Raw genomic sequence first — 22,338 nt, forward strand, 5'->3', positions numbered from 1 at the left:
CGCGCTATCTCAGAGTGATTTTTATTTTTGGGGACATATGAAGTCCTTAGTTTATGCAAAATTAAATTAATTAAAGACGCAAACTCTGGAGAAAATTAAAATGCTGCTAATTTTATACGAAGGCAGAATAATATGTTTTTATATCAAAATAATCAGGAAATATCTAGATCTTTAATTTATATTATTTTTAATTTTGATTTATCGTCGAAATAGAAACCTTACAGGTTTGTTTATTGTTTTTATTGGAAATATGTTTACGATACTTTTAACTGTTCAATTGCTTTTTTCTAGAACACGGTTGAGATTATTGTATTTAAACAACAGTACTAATATTATGTAAAAGTAATGTTATATTATGCCGAGTGCGCCAAAAGAAGCGGGATGGTCGAATCTTTCACGAAATTTACATCGGATCGAAAAACATAAAATAATGTGTTTAATATTTTTCAAAAATCTATTGAATGACTTGGAATAACTTACTTTCAAATTCTACTGGTTGACCTAGCACCCCATCGGGAACAGGCTGAACTTTAACCGACGAAGCACCTCCCTCTTTCCTTATCCTACTGTATACTGGTGAATTTCTTCCGAAACTATCACTGTATTTCTTTGAAGAATAGTTCTCATTATAGTTCGTCTGATAGCTCTGCTCTTTTAATACAAATTTAGAATGTTCTTCAGCTTTTCTTCTTCTTATTTCCGTATCCAGCTGTGATTCAGTCAAATTAGCCAAAGATTCCAAACTTCTGTCCGACAAAATATTTTGGTTTTTGCTATGGCGTCCCAGGAATCTCTTCTCGAGGAAGATTGGTCATTGAGTGATGAAACTTTAATTATTGGAGTTGTGTCTACACCATTCGATGATGAGTTTGTAAATACTCGATTTTCACTTACTCTTTTATCATATCTAGAGGTGGAAGTGAAGCCTACGTCTGGACTGGACCTACAAATTAGATATAGATTATTTACTGTGAAATTTAGTATTCACATACATATTTTCTTTACGAATTTTACCAAATCTATCGAGAAAATATAAAAACCATAGCAAATGTCAATAGAATTGTGTTATGGTTAGACATAATGGAGGGGATGATTTGATCCATAGACAGACAATGCCTACACTTTGCGTTGCAATCTAAAAATGTTCCCCTAGTACGAAAGAAAAAAAGATGAGAGCAGTACTTGGATGTCTTTTTAATGGACGGCATTTATCGACCATGTGATCTTTCCATGTGAATACCAAACAATCTTCAAAGACAAGTGGGGTGGCAACTTAAATACAACTTATACGTTTGACGTAATAGGAGAGGTAGCAACGTTGTATTGTCTTTGCTGTCGGACTTAGAAAGAGATGCAATTACAGCTCGCATCTTTTTCTCTCTGTCGCACTGGGGGAACGGTTTTAGATTGCAACAAGCACTCTAGGTATTATATGTCTATGGTTTGATCGATTTGCTATCATCTCCAACGCCACTACCACGAAAACGATCATATTTATCCTATGGTCTGCACTGTAAGCCATTGCTTGGAAATTTTCGCCATTTGTATTGAATTGACTGAGTCGCATTTATTCATTGACTAACGATCTAAATAACGGAAACTTTGCTTACCTTTCTAAGTAACTAGGACTCCTAGAATCCTCGAGCCTCATTGACGACATCTTGTTGGTGAAGTCGTACCTCTTTTCGTTTAGTTTTCGACTAGTAATGAAGTCCGGACTGTCTCGTCCCTGTATGGGTGGGCTGTTGGGACGATAACTAGGACTAGGTGGATGAAAATTTGGACTAGCAGTTCTAAAAAAAAAATATTCTTAATAATCAAACCAAAAGTATCCCTATATAAATTTGAATGTTACATATTGTGGATATTTCAAGCAAATATTAAAGATTTTCCTAAGAATGGTTAGAAAGGAAAAATTTTATTTCAGCTTAATACAGCTAAAAGATTGGAAAGATTATTATCAAAATCTATTGAGTGAAAATTGTCCAAAAATTCTTATTGAAAATATTGACCAATCTTTCCAGTCATAATAGTCATATTTTATAAAAAAAATCTCAATAACACCCACTGAACTGAAGAAAATCCTACTGACAAAGAAAAATGGACGAGCATCTGGGCATTGAATATTTAAAGAATGGACCTGACTCGCTACCTTAACATCCGTAAAAAAAGGTAACAGAAGAAAGCGCTGGAACTATAGCATTAGCATTCCAAAAAAACTGTTAAATGCAAGAATGCAGAGGCTAATGGAAGATCGAGAAAGCTCTGGGAGGAATGGCTACATATCGTAATAAATGAAGAACTTTCCTGAGTGGGGGAGGTCGGGGCACGAATTGCTATGGCTGTAGAACCATAGGATAAATGGATGGAGATACGGACCAGAATGGATATTTTTATTTATTTATTTATTTATTTATTTATTTATTTATTTATTTATTTATTTATTTATTTATTTATTTATTTATTTATTTATTTATTTATTTATTTATTTATTTATTTATTTATTTATTTATTTATTTATTTATTTATTTATTTATTTATTTATTTATTTATTTATTTATTTATTTATTTATTTATTATTTATTTATTTATTTATTTATTTATTTATTTATTTATTTATTTATTTATTTATTTATTTATTTATTTATTTATTTATTTATTTATTTATTTATTTATTTATTTATTTATTTATTTATTTATTTATTTATTTATTTATTTATTTATTTTACAATAAATTTGAGCAGGGGTCTCAAAACCCATATGCCCATGTGAATACAATGTTATATAGTGTGCAAATAATGGTTACATTACAATAGTTACATATTAAGCACTAACTAACTAAATAAATATTAAATGTTAAATATTGAAGCAAATGGCCATCCAGTTTATTTTTGAAAATATGACAGATGGAGCATCTATGATCTCAGCCGGAAGGCTATTCCATATCGAGAACACTCGATTACAGAGAAAAAATTGTCTAGTTGTCGTTAAAAAAGTCTCCTTTTTAAACTTAAGTTTGTGGCCACGAAGACGATTGTCATTGTCTAATATAAACATACCCCCCCACATTTCCAAAGTTGTATTTTTACTATCCGAAACGTAATAATTAAATCGCCTCGAAGTCGACATTGTTCAAATGTAGTGAGATTGGCCATATTCAGTCTTTCTGTATACGTAGGTCTTGAGCGACCAAAAGACATCCTAGTGCACTGCCGCTGTACGTTTTCGAAAATATTAGGATCGCTCACTAATACCGGACACCAAATAATTCCGCAATATTCCAGAACTGGACGAATGTACAGTTTATACAGATGAACTGAGCTCATAAATGACACTTTCGCAAACGTTTTATTTAGTAGATATAATTTACTGTTAGCTGTTTTAGAAATATGCAAAAAATGTTCCGACGAACTTAAATTGTTATTAATTATAACACCTAGATCATTATGTGATTTCACTGTTTTTAACACGCGCCCATTAATAGATAAGGAAGACACGGATTATTTTTACCCATGTGTAGAACTATACATTTGTCCACATTAAAAGGCAGCATCCAAGTAGAGCACCATTCCGATATGCAATCAAGGTCATCTTGTAGTAACTGTAAATTTACGGAGGGATCGGAAAATAGCTTCAAATAGAAATTGTAGATCACTTGAGTATGCTATGAATAAAAGTGGGCTCAAAACTGATCCTTGCAGTACCCCACTTAAAACCGTTCTCTCAACTGAGAAAGAGTCCCCAACTCTAACACAAAACTTTCTATCTGTTAAATACGCGTCGATCCATCTCAGTAATTGACCACGGATACCAAGGTGTTTCAATTTATGTAATAGTCTTCGCTTTGGGGTTACCCCGGCTACTGGGGCTTTTCTGTCTAATGCTCTTGACCATTCATTGACACACCAGAGAAGATTTGTCATTGTAGAATGTCCTTTGACAAAACCATGCTGCTGTTCTGGTATAACCAGTTCATTTTGCAGAAAATCGGAAATTGTCTTGGCAATAATAGATTACATTATCTTAGATATTATAGGTGTTAAGCTGATAGGACGATAGTTATTAGGATTCAATTTGTTCCCTTTTTTAAAAATCGGTGTTACAGATGCGGTTTTCCATATAGGGGGCAAACTATGTGTGGAGAATGATAAGGACATAATCACATATAGTGGGTAAGCTAAAGCATCAGAACATTTCTTTAAAAATAAAGAAGATATTAAATCGAGACCAGGAGACGAATTATTTTTTAAACTTTGAAGATGATGTTTAACTTTTTCAGGAGTAATGATTATATTTTTTCAGAAGATTTTGTGGTTTTTGTTCGCTTCCGGCAATTAATACCGCATATCGGATGTTATTAACAATTCCTCCGTTGACTTCAATATCTTCTTGCGCCTCATCCAGAGCTCGTTCAAAGAACTTCTCTGAGTACAGGTTAAATAATAACCTTGTTTAACACCTCTTTGGATTTTATGATTTCAGTGTCTCTCATCTTCGTTCTAACTTGCTTCAGTATTCATCATCAATATTTACTTCAAAATAAAATTACTTATTCTACAAAAAATTACTTATACAATTCTACCTATCTATGTCATTATTATTTTCTTTTATTTATTTGTACATTCCATAATTTACCTGTAAACGGGGCTGTGGTTTCTTTGATTATAACTGGGACTGTGCGTACGGTCCTGGTATATAGGCGAACTAGATGGCAATCTTTTTTCAGATACAGATTTCATGTGGTAATCTTGAGCAAACTTATGAGTTTCGTCCAACAGTGGACTAGCATTTTGCCTGTAACTACAAAAATAATTAAATAAACAAATAAACATGAAATGTTGGTAGGTTTATAAGCCATAATATTTTGATATCAGAATAAATCAAAAATAAAAATCATTTTAAAGCAAATCTGTTGATAATTTTATTGTCAAATTTTTCTACCAACTCTACCAGTGTCTCTAGATAATTAGAAAATGTAAAAATATTTTAAAAAGATTATATTCAAACAATGATTTAATATGTTCTTTAGATATTGAGCCGACAAAAAAAAATAAAAAAAAATAACACAACAGCAATAGGAAGTTATTTCTTACCTAGTGTAACTGGAATTTTTTGTGGGCGTTGACAGATTGGGACTAGGACTGTTAAATCTATTTGTAGGGCTCGCTCTGTAGGGAGAAGTCGGACTGCTACTTATTTTGGAACGTTTTTGTGTACCAACTCTCATCATAAATGGCGATCCTTTTACATCATAACCATTAAAGTAGACGTAAACCTAAAAGTAATATTATATATATATATATATATATATATTATATATATATATATATAATACACCAGTTCCAAAGTGTAACAAGTCAGAAAACAGGGAAAATCTTTTCTCCAACATATTTGTGTCAGATAATTTTATTATTTTGTTAATATATTAATAATCGACATATTTTAAGCTAAACTGTGATGTTATTAAAAAAGAAATATATACATATATAATAAGTAATTTAAAGGTATTTGTCTAGTTGTTACACTTTGGAACTAAAGATTTTTCATATTTCATTGAAAGTTCAAATTAGGTATGAGATTGGTTTGAATAAAACAAAAAAAAACGTATGGTTCTCTATTTATTAGATATACCACAAAACCTTAATTTATTAATCAGATATGTTTTCTTCGTCTACCGTTATGGAGGCTACAGGAAGGCCGTGATAAAAATCCCAATATGCTCTTTGGATCGGCCCAGAATTGCACAAGGAAATTAGGTCTTTTTTCTTTAAAGGTGAAATACCTGGTGGATAGCTATAAGCAGGGTTTAGCTTAATGTCTGTTCACTGTCCTCTTGTTCTCCGATCAACATTTATACTTTTGAATTCTGAAAATTGTGTAGGGAGCTGATTTTTCTACTTGAACAATATGCACATCACTCCATTTAATTGCTTCTCCGCTATTATTTTTGATATAGTTATCTGTGTTTTTTACCAAAGCTTTAATATCCATGAAAGCTCGTGTTTATTTAATAAACACGAGATTTCCAACACGAAAAACTTAAATTTATTATAGGTGTTAGTTGTGAAGGTACATACAGCGGTCCCCCTTTCAGAGCACTTTTTATTCACGTTCTATAAGATCATGCATTGCATCGGCCTCGCTCTGGGTGTGTCCTACCACAAAAAAACTTATAAGTAATGCTTTTAATTATAAGGGCACTTATCTGAATAAAATATGACATGTTTTACCGTAACATGATCCCTCAAATATTTTAGCAAACAACAGGCAAGCCTTCTTTTCTAAAAAAAAATCACTTCTGTCACAACTTACGCGCTATCTCAGAGTCAACATACTGCAGTTGACAAAGTAGACATTTTTAATCCAATCTAATCTAATCATTTTCTTTTTCTAATCGACTTTGGTTCTTTGCATTAATGTAGTATCAAAGTTTTCCTGGTTTTTCAGCTTCTATTTTTAAAATATTCACAGAAACAACATGCATCTTTTTTGGCTGAAAAACGAAATATTATACTCAGTATTGAAAATATTTTCATATAAATGCTTTTGAATAGGCTGACAATTATTTTCTGTACACTGTTTCAAATACAATCGATACATTTCAGATAAGTTTAAGTCCCCCTCTAAATATGTTCTTTGTGCGCGTACTCGGCAGTAATGAGATTTTATTACAGGGAAAGAATCTATGTGCCTTCTTGCAAAATTCTTTCTTTCATCATCTATCCTTGGACATCCAACTTTTTCGTTACCACCTCTTCTTTCATTTTCTATAAAACCTGTATTTGTAATCTGTAGGTTTAAGATTTTTTGAGATTTTGTCATTCAGATAGCCAAGCGGGCTAGGCGGCCGATTCTCATTCGCTTCACTGTCGAATGGTTCAGTGGATGTGGGTTCGAGCCCCAGCTCGGTGTACAGAAAAATAAAAAAAGGCTAACGCAGCAGTTTAAAATTCTAGATGACTCTGCGGCTTAAGGTGGGTACACATATGCGAGCCGAACGGTATACGTACCGTACGCGTACAGATCCTTGAAAAATATTCTACATCGTACTGATCGCATACTTATCTCGATCCATGGAAAGCGACAAACCAACAACGAACACACATGTGCGGAATGATTCATTTTATTTATAATTTGAGTACTGATTTATGTTCCTGTTTTTGCTTGTTTAACAAAAATAAAAATATGTACAATAATCAGTTTACTGTTTTCTCACGTCTCTCTAGGAAGGAACACGTCATACACACAATGTCGATTTGATGACACAATAAAAATGTTCGCTGCGTCTAGTAAGCGCCGTCCAAACTGAAAGACGAGCTTCCTTTGAAGTCGTGAAATAAACCGCAACAATTTGGTTCGCGACGAGTCACGATGAAACAGTACGCAAGCGGTTTTTTCTGCCGTACACATTAACGAATATAGCGTTCGCATACCGTATGCATACCGTATGCATACCGTTTGGCTCGTATATGTGTACCGACCTTTAGACTAGAATATGCTAGTGTCTGATCGGCCTATGGCGGAGCAGTACGGCAAGAGATAAAGGCTTGCGGCTCGGTGATACTCCTCCATAGATCCTTACCGGAAGGGCGTGGCGAATAAAAATCGGTATATATATATATATATATATATAGGTTTAAAATTTTTCACTTTTTTTCACACATTTTTTTCAAGAAGTCCCGTTGTCTGTTGCTGTCTGATAAAGACCAATAAATTGTGTGAACATGTTGCCTCTCTTCGTCAGTTATTTTCGTCGGACATTTTAGTCTGCATCTGCATATTTGATTATGTTAGTGTAGCGATGGTCTTTCCATTTTCTGATGGCTTATGGTATCGAATGCTTTCTCGTATTCGACAAATAGTCCTAACTTAGATTATGAATATTCCAACACGATAGCTTCTTTTTGTTCTCTCAAATCACATAGCATGCGATAATCCATTAAGATCGAAAAACATCACAAGTGTTTCAACAAAAGAGCACTTTATAAATAAAATATTTTGTGCTTACCCTGTGTTTTCCAGCATCTTTTGGCGTAAAATGTATCCTATAATGGAAATTGTCTATTTTTTCCACGTGACAATGAACGGACTTCTTGTCGTGTACTATATCCGCTACAACTTCTCCTGGTACTCCAACACCTCTACAATCTACTTCAATGGCATGCGGAATCAGAGGCAGCGCTCCTTCTATACCAGACACTTGTACCCCATTCGGGTCGAAGACTGAACATGTAAAAGGACCTCCCTAAAAATAAAAAAGTAATAAACAAATTAATAAAACATATTTAAGATGACATAGTAATATGTCAATTCATTTCTGCAGAAGAGGAAATGGGCATTAAAATAAACTCAAACAAAACCAAATTTAGTCTTTGGTCGTAAACCACATCCAGATGCAGAGCTTCAATTAAATGGAATTACGGAAAGTTTGACGAATTGTGTTCCTTTTGCCGTTTATTTTTAAATATTCGGCTTCTCAATTCATCAAATCCGTAGCAAAGCTCTTGCTGAAATTTGTAAATCTTTTACACATTTCGTACAGCTCAAAAATACAGAAAAAGACAGTCGTTTTCGTTTAATGCTACCAAAATGGGTGGAGCTTTTTGCTGCTTACGCAGCTTTTGCAGTGGGTGATGACAAGTTTCCAGTGCCATAAAACTGGAACAAATCGGCTATGGTACAGTAACCTCAACAGAAGAGTCCCTGGTCCTCCAAGTTGGGAGTAGAGACGTAGGGCCAGCCCCCTGCTCATATAAAAAGAATTATACGCAAAAGTTTCTAGTAAAGAAAAGATACCGAATAGACTTAACAGAAGACGATTTTTTAGTTGTCCAATGATTAAATTTCTATTGAGAATATGTCTGTTTTCAACAACGTAAAGTGCACATATGGAGTCGACCTTATTATATTCAATAAACTTCGTGTGTTTAAGTATACGTTTTCTAAAGCTTCTTCCTGTTTGTCCGACATATTTTTTTTAAATCTGATAAATTAATTTATAAATCATGCTTTGTCATAATTCTTGTAAATTGTTCATAAAAACGTTTATAGTTTTGTTGAACTGTGGAGCGGCACATCAAATTAACATAAAATAATAGTTTAAAAGAAACAAAATAAATCAATTTGCATAATATGCTGAAGAAATAGCATTAATTGTGTTAAAAAAGTGGTAAAAAATCGTCTTCATGTTCAAAATATCTATGAACAATGAAACATTCAATTTTTTATTTGTGAAACGACAGGAACTTTTTGTCATAAAAGTGTACAATTGTTAGTATAGGGTGATATATCTAACAAAAGTTTATTAAGCGCTAAAAAATTTTAAAAATGTTCATAGAGTCTTACGAAAATATTTTCAAATTAAGTGATGGATTCGACCGTTACTTGATGGAAATTTATTTTATCTAACTATAAAAAGGTGAAAACTTTTGTTTTCAACATTTCCACTATTTTCAAATTAACTTATAGAAGAATTAACAAAGCGGCGATTTAAAAATTAAACGATTAAAAAAGACAGCAATCAAAGGATTACGCTTTTCGTCTTATCATTATTCATGTCATTATTGTGTTTACTGTTGAGAATGAACCTTTTACAATTTTTTTCATAACTTTTTAAATAATTTAATTATCTGGTTGCAGTTAGTTCTCACTTTTCTTATTTTCTTTCAGCTTTTCACTCCGTGGTTCTTTTTTCATTGATGTACTAATGCCCAACCTCCATACCACTATTTGCATGTCTCTGGTGGTCTTTTAAATAATATATGGAAACAAGCATTGCATAAAATATATACCTATGTACAATTTTAGTCACAAGCATAAATCAAAAGAATAATTAAATAATACTAGAATTATATATACCTGAATTTGTTTTCCCTGGTAAGTTATTTCTATTCTCCACTCTCCTGGTTCATCCGGTTTGAAGGTGGCACTATTAGTTCCATCTATAACTGTCAAGGGACAATCTAGTGGTCTTCCACTGGGACTATACGCTGTTACTAAGATGTCTTCTCTTCTTGGTGCACCTTAAAACAGAACATATTTGGATTTTTTAAAGAATATATTATTTGCAGTTAAACCATTTATGAGTAAATTTATAAATTGTCGCTGCATGGATTGGAAATCGAAACCTCGATAATATAGGACGTCGTCCAAAAGGAAGATGGATCGATAGTTTTAAAAGGAACATATAGGAGTAAGGAAACATCCAATTTTATTTAGAATTATTGTAATCTATTCTTTAAAAAATATAGAACGATCATTTATAACTTCGAATTAAGCATAAGGATGTTTCCACCTTCGTAAAAGCATCAAGATAAAAATAAATGTATGTATAAAATGTAACATTGTACAATAACTATAAAAGTTCTTACCAGTAGCGTTGACTAGGACCTGCACCAAAGACCCCAGAGCACAAGGTGCCATACCTGGGGGTGCTACTTCTACTAGTGGTGGTAAAACTCTAAAATAATGACCTGCTTGGACTTCTTCTCCTTCGTATTGCACGATGATCTCATGCATACCCACTTTAGAGGGCACAAAATTTCCTTTTCCTTGTTGTAGCTTGCTGCCCAGGTATATTTTGTTGTCTGGACCGCGGATTTCAGTGGATAATTGGGAGTAGGAAAGTGAAGAGTCGAGTAGAGTTACTTGATAGTAAGTCTGAAACATAAAATAAAATGAAAACAAAATTTTATTATAACATTACCTAATTTGTAGGTCAATTAATTCAAATAACAATTTACACTAATCATTACCTCGGACCAAGGCAAAAATTGCTTAATGCTGAGCTATAGCTCACTATAACTTGCTTTGATAAAACGGTTTTTGCCTTCTTTGGTGATAAAGAGTTTTTATGTATTTATTTTTAGCTATATAATTGTAACCATTGAATTTGAAGGGACATTTGAAATCCACTTTGACATCAGCTGGTATTTAAGGCTTTTATAATAAAGAACTTTTTTACATCTTTCAACTTGTATTTTTTATTGTTACCAATAACTCAAGACTAATGGATTCATCGTTCTATGCTATCATACTTTTACATTAAAAGGTGATTTTATAGTTGGTTAAGAACATTTTTTGTAATTCGTGCCATTTTTGTGGTAGCCCACATAATTAACAAAGTCGCGGTCAACTAATAAGGTATCTTGATAATTAGAAATAAAAGCCAAACAACCGAAACGACACAATAAACTTAGTGATTATCTAAAAATCTTATACCATGTCATTAAATCTTATTTGACGATAATCGGCTCAGGATTACAATGTGGAAATGGATGCAGATCATAATGGAAAATGGTTTTCACATTAAATTTAATGAACCAATTTTGAAAATCGGGTTACTAAACTTAGCACGATGTCATAAGGATAAATATATTAAATATGTATTAGATGAAATGGCGGGAAAACGAGGCGTAATTGTAGTTCGATTGCTGCCATACCATTGTGAGTTAAACCCCATAGAACTTATATAGGCTCAAATGAAAAGTGAAGCAGCAGGCCTGCTTCATATATATATATATATATATATATATATATATATATATATATATATATATATATATATATATATATATATATATATATATATATGATGTAAAAATTGTATACATAAAATGATGTAAAAAATCTGATTAATCACAGTGCCGCCAGCAACGTGACCTCACAGTCGTGGATAAACTGTATCGAGCATGTAGTCAAAGAAGAGCTGAATATGTGGAACCTTAATAACTTTATTGAAATTATCATGGAACCCGTAGTTATGGATCTAGGCGAAGATACTACTAATGAATCTGAAGATGACATAGATGACTCAGGATTAGATTATATATAATGTTAGTTTTTATTTGAACATATTTTTCATGTTTTATGGAAATAAATATTTGGTTAAGGTAAACTATTTATTACTATTACTGTTTCGTACCAAGAATTGTTAAAGTAATTCAGTTTTATCTGTGCTAAAAGTTACTAGAGGACCATTTTTCTAACCCCACGTCATTAAATATCATTTGACAATAGGAATTAAACATAATCCTTGGATAAAGGGTTTTTCTATAAAATAATTTTAATGACAACCATTTCGTTCTAAAATCCTGATTATTTTTTTGATAATAACCACACGCCTTTTACTCGTCGATTTCCTTTCTTCTCAGACCCACAAAGGTTTACATTGGAAATATGAGTCATTTGCTAGATTTGTGGTACTATGGTATATATCCCGGTGGTCGCTAAAATTATCTTTCCCTCTCACTCCCTAAGCTGGCAACTTTCTTATCAAAAGTGTAGAGACCAATGTCACACCTATGTATAAATATATCATAGTATAATATATAATAGGATCTATACTAAATATACTAAGATAATCCAATACTTCTGCGCACCCATTCCGATATCTGAATCCCGTCCAATCAGGACATTCCTACCTCTCGCGCACTACTCGGGTTGTTATGTTGTATCCATCCTATCTTCGTCTCTTTTGAGTACTGTTAATCATTTTTCGTGATCGCCGTGATCGCCGAAGAATAGTGTTCGCCAATAAGTGTTACTATGGCTTAAGAAGACAGATGGCCTCAAAAATGCCTAGAAAAATTAAACTGACTGTATACAAAACACTAATAAGACCAGTGCTAACATATGGTTCAGAAACTTGGACACTAACACAGAATGACCAAGAATTGCTCAAACGTTTTGAGCGAAAAATACTAAGACGAATATATGGAGGCATAAAAGAACAAGGTTTGTGGCGCAGGTGTTACAATTTTGAGTTGTATAGAAAATTTGGAGAACCTGACGTTGTAAAATTCATTAAGGTAGCACGCCTCAGATGGATAGGTCATGTAATCAGACGAGAGGAAGATGCCATAGTCAGAAAAGTTTTTGACCGAAGAGGGCCGATCGGACAACGAAGAAGAGGAAGACCGAGACTTAGGTACCAAGACAACCTAGAAAATGATTTGAAGTCTATCGGAATTAGAGCATGGAGAAGAGTTGCCAGAGACAGGGGCGAATGGAGGATTGTTCTCCATTCTCCATCTCCATTGAAGCCAAAGAAGGCTTTGGCTCATAAAGAGCTGTAACGCCACTGATGATGATGAATCATTTTTCGTCAAACTTTTTTTGTGAACGATATCTGAAGTGGAAATCGAAACGTCTAATAAACTTATTTTAACTAATTCCCAATAGAAACAGTAAATCGCATTAAGATGCCACAAGAAAATAGCTTCAGAGACTTCAGAGCAATATTTTTTTGGTAAAACTAGCTTTTTTTATTTCGTCATTTCACTATAAAAGTTAGGTGCTATAAATAATGAACAAAATAAAAATAAACCAAAAGCAAAACGTAAAAAATAGAAAAAAAAAAGTATTATGTAGACAGTCTGGGGAAGAAAACTGCAAACTTTACACCGAACACGATAACAAAAAATTTACAGAACTTAATATCTATAACTTTGTTAGTTTCCTTCTTTTGGTATTGTCACTGTCCCTGTCAAGCCTACGCAACAAAGCAGCCATAAATATTAAATACTCTATGATCAATTTTTTATTGAAAATAAAACATTTAGTAAATATTTACCGTATGTAATTATTTGTAACCATATACGCTAGACATTTTAACCTCTCAATTACCAACCTTGACTTGGAAAACAAGCAAACAATTAAACTCACGTGAGAACTGATCCATCTTCAAAATCCCATAATCACCTCGCGTACACGTTTATAACCGTCCATTATCTTTACAAAATAAAAGAAAACCCGAACGTACCTAGAATATTGTTAAGTTTTCGCAGGATCTGCGAAAGATATCTCACTAGCAACTGGGTACTTTCGTTTAACAGAGGTACAAGTACAAAGTGTATTTTTAGTTGTTTTAGTACCGTGACAACACTCGATACCCCTTTAAACAGGAAGCTAACGTGTTTGTAATAATAATTATGTGTATCTCGGTGTTAATTCTAAAGGAACGACTATTATAGCTGGTAGCTAAATTAGGTAGACGGTGTTTCATTAAAGAACTATTAAGATATGTTGATTAACAGGCATTGAGATAAAATTAAAGGTAAAAATGGTTATTAATGTTGAAAAAAGTCTCTTGTACGAGGGATAAGTGAAAAGTTCCTACCCTAAGCCGATCGATCTACACCGGTTTAAAAAAAGCATATATATCTACGCCATACAACAAATGAGGCCGTAGGAAAAAATAAGATAAAAAATAAACTAAATAGGAACTATAATAAAATTGTAAAATTACGATTATTTTCATCTCCTCGTTTCCTCTTCTGTGTTTATCAATCTTATGATAATTTTCTTGTTATCCGGTGACTACACCACCTTTTCATATGGCATTTCTTCATAAATTCGTTCTTTATAAATCCGAAGAATATTGGGGATGGCCAAACCCATCCTTAGGGAGAGTCGGCTAATGGCACGCGTCGGTTAATTCTGCGCATTAATGTTTCTAATCTCCTATCTAATAAAATGACATATGTCGCTCCATATATTAGCATCCGCCAGATCCTACACAAACGAACGTCGGGAGATACTTTACCGGTTGGTAGTTATCGTTTACATGTTTTCCCTTGGTATCTTATTATTTGTGTTTCTAAGAAAATAAGCGGTAAGTTTTATTCTTGATAGAAATATAGTTTAAAAAATACATATACACGTTATTTATTTACCATTGTAGACATTGGTAGAGTTAGTTTTGTCCGATTCTTTTTTGTCTTTATCCAATTTTATGTGTGTAGTATTATGTGGTGAAGTGGAAGGTCGTCTAATGGTGCGCATTGAGCACCATTAGCCGACAAGGTATATAAAGGCATTTTGTTAAGTTTTGTGACTGCCATAAATTCTGTCAATGAAATTGAAAATAGATTTTTCAATCAAGCGATTCTTAGTAACATTCTGCAACAAAATAAGTCTAAACATTCATATAAAATGTTTTATTAGAAAAGCCATTATTTTACAAATGCCAGAATATAAACGAAAAACCACAAAGGTGTCCTGGGATGCTGAAATTATGAGCACGGCTCTAGACTTCGGTTAAAAATTGTGGTAAAATGCGCGAAGATGGAAGAAGGTTCAATATTCCAGAATCTTCTATTCGAAAATGTAAGAAATGTGTTGATGATGGGCATAACATCGTAAATCCCTATGTTAAAAAGCGTTGCACTTTTTCTCTTGATCAAGAAAAACACTTAATAGAGCACATTCTAAAGATAGCGAAGATATTTCATGGTTTGACCAGAAATTTTATTGCTCAGACGCAAATGACAGCCAAAGACTGGTATTAGGACTTCCTAAAGAGACATCCAGACATTTCTATAAGAAAGCCTGAATGTACCAGCATAAATAGGATCTCGGCATTTAATAAAGATCAAGTTACCATCTTTTTTAATAATTTGCAACAATTATACATAAAATTTAACTTGAAGGAAGACCGAATATTTAACGTTGACGAGAGCGGAATTACCAACGGCAAATAATTTTACAAAATGGACAGCATCTTCGAAAAAAACTCCGTGATGAATTCTGTCGAAAGCCTTTGAAAAATCATTATATATAACGTAAACCAGGCAACTCTTAGCCAAATAATTTCTACATATTTAAATTTATGAATAAAAAAATCCGCATCAAGCAAGAAGCGCATGACTTTTTGTCTTTAAGTTGCTCATAAACTGTAAAAAATAGCTACGATCACCAATAAGTACATTTATTTTAAATTAAAAATTTTTCCTCATTACCAAACCTAGAACTTTTCTTGTTGCCCTCGTAAGTCTATATTTTGTTTTACGTTTCGCTTAAAACTGCTTGAATTGAATCTATGATAGTCAACCGAACGTGAAGGATTTTCCACGTTAATCAATTTTTTCAAACACGTTCTTCCTGTTTTTATTCCACATACACAATGTTGCAGTAGAATTACAGCATATTAGTAAAAATACTGTTGAAATATTTCTCAAAACGAAGCCAATAATGAAATGCATAAATACTAAACTATTTTGTCTCAAGAGCATGCTAGTAGGCTCTAGAAGTTTAGCAACTACAGTCACAATAGTTTACACGGCTATTCTATTCAACCCGTTATTCTAACTAAATTGGTCGTTGAGACGTAAATAAAAAAACTGTGCTTAGGAATCAGCTCTACATAATCGATCCAGAAAACAGAATGACAAATATTATCGGAAGATCGCTGGAAGAAAAGGAAGTCTGTTCAAATATCCTTCCTTGACTATACACAGGTATTCTATAAAGTCTGGCATGAAAGTTTGACAGATAAATTAAAAAATTTTATATCCAAAGATATTCACAATTTTCGAAGAAATATAGGAGGCCCCGTGGAAAGATGTAGTTAAGTTTTATGCAGGAACAGGAACTGAACTTTTTTATCATAAATTATACAAAAGAAATTATTGGTGTTGGGAGATTGTAATCACACCACTGTGTGTGTAATTATTAAATAATCTCAAGTTCTATATGTGCTGGTTCACTGATTATACCCATTCGCTGCCAAAAAAACATTCATTTTTTAAATTTTATAGCACCTGCAGGTCTATTTTATGTTCTAAACTTATAGAAAATATTCAAAAAATTCTTAAACTTTTCACAACAGCTCTGTGTTTAAAAATTGTTTTGTTCCAATTTTGGAACATAAGTATGTAATAAAAAATTAACAACGTCAATTTAAACTTAAACATTTATTGGTAAAATAATGTTAACATTTTTAGAATTTTTATATATTTTCTTCATAATAAGATTTCAAACAATTAAGAGGATGTACATTAATTTTACAAATGCCGCATCCAAATTTGTGTTTGTTTTACAAATTTTGCAAAGGAAATTGGGTAATACAGAACCGACATATTTTGTGAAACAGATTCTGGAATTTTTCGAAATAATGTTCCTAACTTTTTCTTATCTGGTTTTGGCTGTCGAGGATTGAGTAGTAGATATGCTGTCACAATGTTTCTTCTAAAACCTAATAAATCCAATAGACGCGTTTGACTGCATTTATTTTTGTTTTGAATTCTATATAAAATCCATGCGTTAGATGTTAAAGCAGACAAAAGGTGTAAAAAAATTTGCCAGCACAATTTATTGACCCGCAGTTTTGGTCTATAGTAAGCGATATTTCTATCCATTATATCATTACCTCCCATATGACTATTGTACTGCTGAATTGCATAGGAAACGTTTACCATTATATACATTTTTTTCTGCTATAGAATAACGACGTATCGATTTTGTGGGTTGAATGTCATAACAATTTGAAGCCCCATAAACGATGGCATTAACTTTCCACTGCGCAATGATATCTTCATCAGAACTTTTATATAAATCAACGGATCCTCTAACTGATTTTTTGACAAGCAAAAGATGTGACTATTGATTCACCTAGTCCCAAATTACTCTCTCCTAGTAAGGTTCCTTTCCCCTTGGTAAGGTTCGGTACCCACAAGATAACCATTTGGTACATTATGAGACCAAAATTTAAACCCATATCTAACAGGCTTATCTTGAATACGTTGTTTATAGCTATGGTGGCTTTAGTATGGTACCATGAATTCATCAACAGATACTAATATGGTGTTACCAACCGGCACATATTTTATAAATGAATTGTTCAAATGTTCTTTCTATAAGTAGTGGTATTTTAGCAAACTTATCATCTTTTTGTAGCTGAGTGTTATCTGAAAAATGTAAATTCTGCAAAATTTCTCTTAACCGATTTCTTGATATTGCGTTGCCAATTGCTTCGTTTCTGAGATATAAATCCAATCTACAGCACATATCTTTTCTGGGCCTTTGAGAATAACCAGAAATCAGTAGGATTGCAATGAATATTTTTGAGCTCTTCAATCGAAACCTCAAATAATAAGTTTGCATTTTTGTGTTGATCATACTTTATAGTCTCGTCTTTTATGCATTCAAAAAAAATTGGAAAGAAATTGATTGCATTTTCACAGTGAATATTATTTCGATTGGAAGGTGAGATATTTTCTTGATATTTATCTTGAGGCAAGTCGTCCCTTTTCCAGTCATTTTGTCTATTTGATTTATTCGCTCTTTTATTATATTGATCATCTGAACATTTTATAGAGGTTCATCATCGAGACAAAAGTACACATTCCTACAAAATATAATGCAAGGAAAAATCCAAGGACGCAGAAATTCAGGCCGTAGAAGAATGTCCTGGATGAGAAATTTAAGAGAGTGGTTTGGCTGTACCACTAACGAATTATTCAAAACAGCAGTAAATAAAATTAGAATCGCCCTAATGATATCCAATCTCCGATAGGAGAGGCACTCAAAGAAGAAGAATCGATCATCGAGAACATGTCTTTAGTTTCTTGGGTCTCACATTGTGATATACGAGTTGCCTTAGCTGGGGCTTTCAGTATCTTTGATGAAAACCTATCAGAAAAGTCATTGAAATTCACACCATTCGATGATTCAGAATCTTCCGGTGGAGAAGAAATGTATATGTCTACAAAATCAAACTGCTTCTCATTTGGGTCATCGATTAGAATGTTCAAAGTATTAGCTGAACAACTCGTTTCCTTTTGATAAAATGTTTTCACATCCATAATTCCAAACTAAAAAGAAAAGCCTCAATTAGCAACAAATACAGCCAAGTTTCATTTTTGTAGCAAACAAAAACTAGAGGTTACTCGATATATTCAATTTGAGGTTAAGCATTTAAACGATATAGATATATTGTATGGACCTATAATATTACTTATACTTACCCGATCGCAATATTTTACAATAGAAGATAGCTATAATTCAACTTTCCAACTAGAAATTATACAACTGTACTTTGAAATTTTGATATGAATCACACGACAAAAGCCACTTATATGAAACCGGTGGGTAAATTTAGTATGCACGTTTTGTTTTGACACTATCGAATACAAATAGTTCATCAGATTTGAGACCAACAATGACATCTTGTAACCAGCAGCGTAACTAGCAATTGTTCCAGATTTGAAACATGGCAGCGAATGGGTTTAAGGTAATTAGCTGTGTAGTGAAGGTATTGATGATGGCGGAGCAGCCTTCACCCCTAACTAAGACACGAGTGTCTTGTTTGGCAGATGGAACCATTTTCTGTTGACTGACTGCAAAAACGGCGGTTATTTCAAGAAGTATCTTTTACCAGTTGACGCTAAGTGTGGGTGATAATTAAAAAAGCGATTGGTAATTTTAACGAAATCCACCAATTTTTCTATGCTTCATTGTTAACATACAATGTATGAAATAACAGTCTTTTGTTTGCAACTATGTATTAAAAACCGTTTGATTGTTCGATAGCGTCTATGTTTTTGTACTCGAAAGAATCAGAACTAGCAAAAACTTTCTTAATATTTTAACAATGTTTATATACACTTGCAAAACTGCAACACATATCTTACAGCTTCGACTTATTTCGATAGGAACCACTTACAATTCAAACGTACAATTAAGGAGTAGCGAGTGTTATTGGTACAAGTGCAAGGAGATTTATTTCAAACTTTTTAAGTCAAGACACAAGTAAGTACTTGTAAGAGACTACGAGAGATAAGACACTAAGAGAACTTGTGTCTTCTTCAACCAATATTTATTGACTGTCTCAAAGTGTTTCACGTGAGATAAGACATTGTGAGAGCTTGTGCCTTCCACGACGACTATTTTCCGACTGTGTTTTTCATGTAGCGTTTTTACGTGACTTGGGGAAAGCAAGGGGGCTACTGCCTGACGTCAGCAGATGTTGGACTTTTTCCGACTATTATACCGATTGGGTGATTCACAATAAAAAGGTAGGTGTACTTCTCTGAAATTAGTGGCTTGGTATACCCCAAGTGAAAGCTTAAGGATAGAAATTATCTTTGGAATAGACAAATATTTAATGACTATTTTGTGAGAATTTTGAACAATCAGTATTTAATACAGATTCATCATCATCGGCAACCTGTATGCGTTCACTGCTAAACCTTCCTGCTGAGTCTTCCTCAGCTCTTTTCATCTGTCCCTGTCTTGTGCGGCTTGTATCTAGTTATTGCTAACCCGCTTCAGGCCGTCAGTCCATCTAGTTGGTGGGCGTCTTATGCTCTGTATTGCTTCTAGCCTTGGTTTCCACTTTAAAATACGTTTTGTCCATCGGTTGTCTAATAATTTGGCGACGTGTTCTGCCCAATTCCATTTAACGACGCGATTTTTTCGATAGCGTCTGTTGTTTTTTTTTTCTACGACGTATTTCTTCGTTTGGGACTCGGTCTCTTAGAGAACACGCAACATCTGGCGCTCCATACCCATCTGAGTCACGCGAATCCTATTCACTACCTTTTTTGTGAGTGTTAATGTTTCCGCTCCATAAGTGAGTACAGGTAATACACATTAGTCAAAGATTTTCCTTTTGAGGTATAATGGTAGATCGATTTAAATACATAGTTTTATTTACCAAACACTGCCTCACATGTCTGGTTGTCTCTGCCCAACCGAATTTCTTATCTTAGGTACTTATACGATGTAGTCTGCACAATATCCCTTTCATTAACAGCAATATTTCGACTTAGCACCAAATCTGGTGCTAATACAGATTCATTATTCTTCTTCATGTGCCATCTCCTCTAAGAAGGTTGGCAACTAATAAGGTCAATTTGCACTTTCGATACCGCTGCTCTAAAGAGGTCAGCAGAAGTGCAGTTAAACCAAGCTCTCAAATTGTTTAACCAGGAGATGCCTCTTCTTCTGCGACTCCTTCTACCCTGTATTCTTCCTTGTATTATTAATTGCAGCAAGTTATAATGCTCGCCCCTCATGACATGTCCCAGATATTGCAGTTTTCTGACTTTAATTGTATTTAAAACCTCTTTATCTTTTCCCATTCTTCTCAACACCTCGACATTCGTGACTCTATCCACCCAACTTATTCTTAATATCCTTCTGTAGGCCCATAACTCGAAGGCTTCTAATCTGTCCGAAACATCTTTCTTTAATGTCCAAGCCTCCAACCTATAAAATAATACGGAGAACACGTAGCATCTTAGAAGTCTTATCTTTAAAGAAATTGAAATGTCCCTGCTGCAAAGTACTTTTTCCAGTTTGTTGAAAGAATTTCTTGCCTGTCCTATTCTTGCCTTAATCTCTTCTCTGTACTCATTATTTTCGTTAATTATAGTACCCAGATATTTATATTTTTCAACTTTTTTAAATTGTTCTCCATGTATTGTTATGTTTTCTTGGCGCTGTTGGGCTTTTGTAATTACCATAAATTGTGTCTTTTTTGTGTTTAGGGACAGTCCGTTTTCTTCACTGACATCTACCACTCTGTCAACCATTTGTTGTAAATCCTCAAGACATTCCGCTAATAAACTAGTGTCGTCGGCAAACCGTACATTATTGATTGGTCGGCCATTCAGATTCATACAACGATAGAAATAAGATACTTATAATAGATGTAATTTACTTACCGGTTCTCCAACTCTTCCAGACGTTGAATTAAGAGTAACGTTGATAAGATCGTGAAGAGGAGGTCTTTCAGGTACCCATTGGAAATGAGCAGCATACGCCATGACACCTAAGTGCTCTACATTTCTGTCGGCCATAATCCTTTGCTGACAAAACCGGTTGAACGCCTAGAAAAAAATTTACATTTATTAATTTTACTCCATAAAATGTATTCCATAGTCCAGTCTTCAGAGAGCTGACCCCTAAAATCGTACGAACAAGCTGAATTTTGCAGAGAATAATAATCGTTTAAAAAAGTAAAAAAGTTTACCACTTTTACCCCCGGGCTTCCCCCTAAAACTCCCCTAGCAGGGGGGTAAAAACGCAAAAAAATTAATTTACCAAGAATCTGTACACCGTAGAAAAAATTGTTTTAAATAAAAAAATGTAGCGGAGATAATTTTAAACAAAAATTTATATAAACATTTTTTGTGTAGAATAAACACAGAAACAACGCTTGAAGCGAACGTCGATTTTGCATGTCAATTACGCGCACGAAATCAATGTTCAATAAAATTTGTATCAGCTGGACGGTAAAAATTCGATATCTTTTGATTCAACTGATCTATCTCCAAAAATCAAGATGCGTTTTAACTGTAAAGAGTTTAGTATGCAGTTTTTGTATTTTGCCGCAAATAAACTCAGATTATATACAGCTGTTAAATAAATAAAATTGTGATACATGGTATACAGCCAGCTACAGGAATTTAGTTTTCTCGTGGGTTTTAATTTAATTATGTTTGAAAGAAAGTTTAGAAATGGTTGGAAACCGTACATAAACAAATTAAAATATTTCCCACAATTATTTAATTTTTAGTACAAGTATTTTTATTTGACTCTGAGATAGCGCGT

General features: G+C 33.4%; 1 protein-coding gene across 1 annotated transcript; it reads right to left on the reverse strand.

Moving 5' to 3' along the window:
• Positions 1-480: 480 nt before the first annotated feature.
• Positions 481-21,614, reverse strand: LOC140431884 (uncharacterized; the record flags this gene model as incomplete). The annotated part of the gene is made up of 9 exons (XM_072519756.1): positions 481-646; positions 745-943; positions 1,611-1,793; positions 4,636-4,800; positions 5,094-5,275; positions 8,009-8,245; positions 9,859-10,022; positions 10,371-10,659; positions 21,450-21,614. Coding segments are annotated over 9 exons (1,750 nt in total), but the record flags the coding sequence as incomplete, so codon positions are not given.
• Positions 21,615-22,338: the final 724 nt, after the last annotated feature.

The sequence above is a fragment of the Diabrotica undecimpunctata genome, unplaced genomic scaffold (genome assembly GCF_040954645.1).
Source record: "Diabrotica undecimpunctata isolate CICGRU unplaced genomic scaffold, icDiaUnde3 ctg00001134.1, whole genome shotgun sequence".
NCBI classification, from domain to species: Eukaryota; Metazoa; Arthropoda; class Insecta; order Coleoptera; family Chrysomelidae; genus Diabrotica; species Diabrotica undecimpunctata.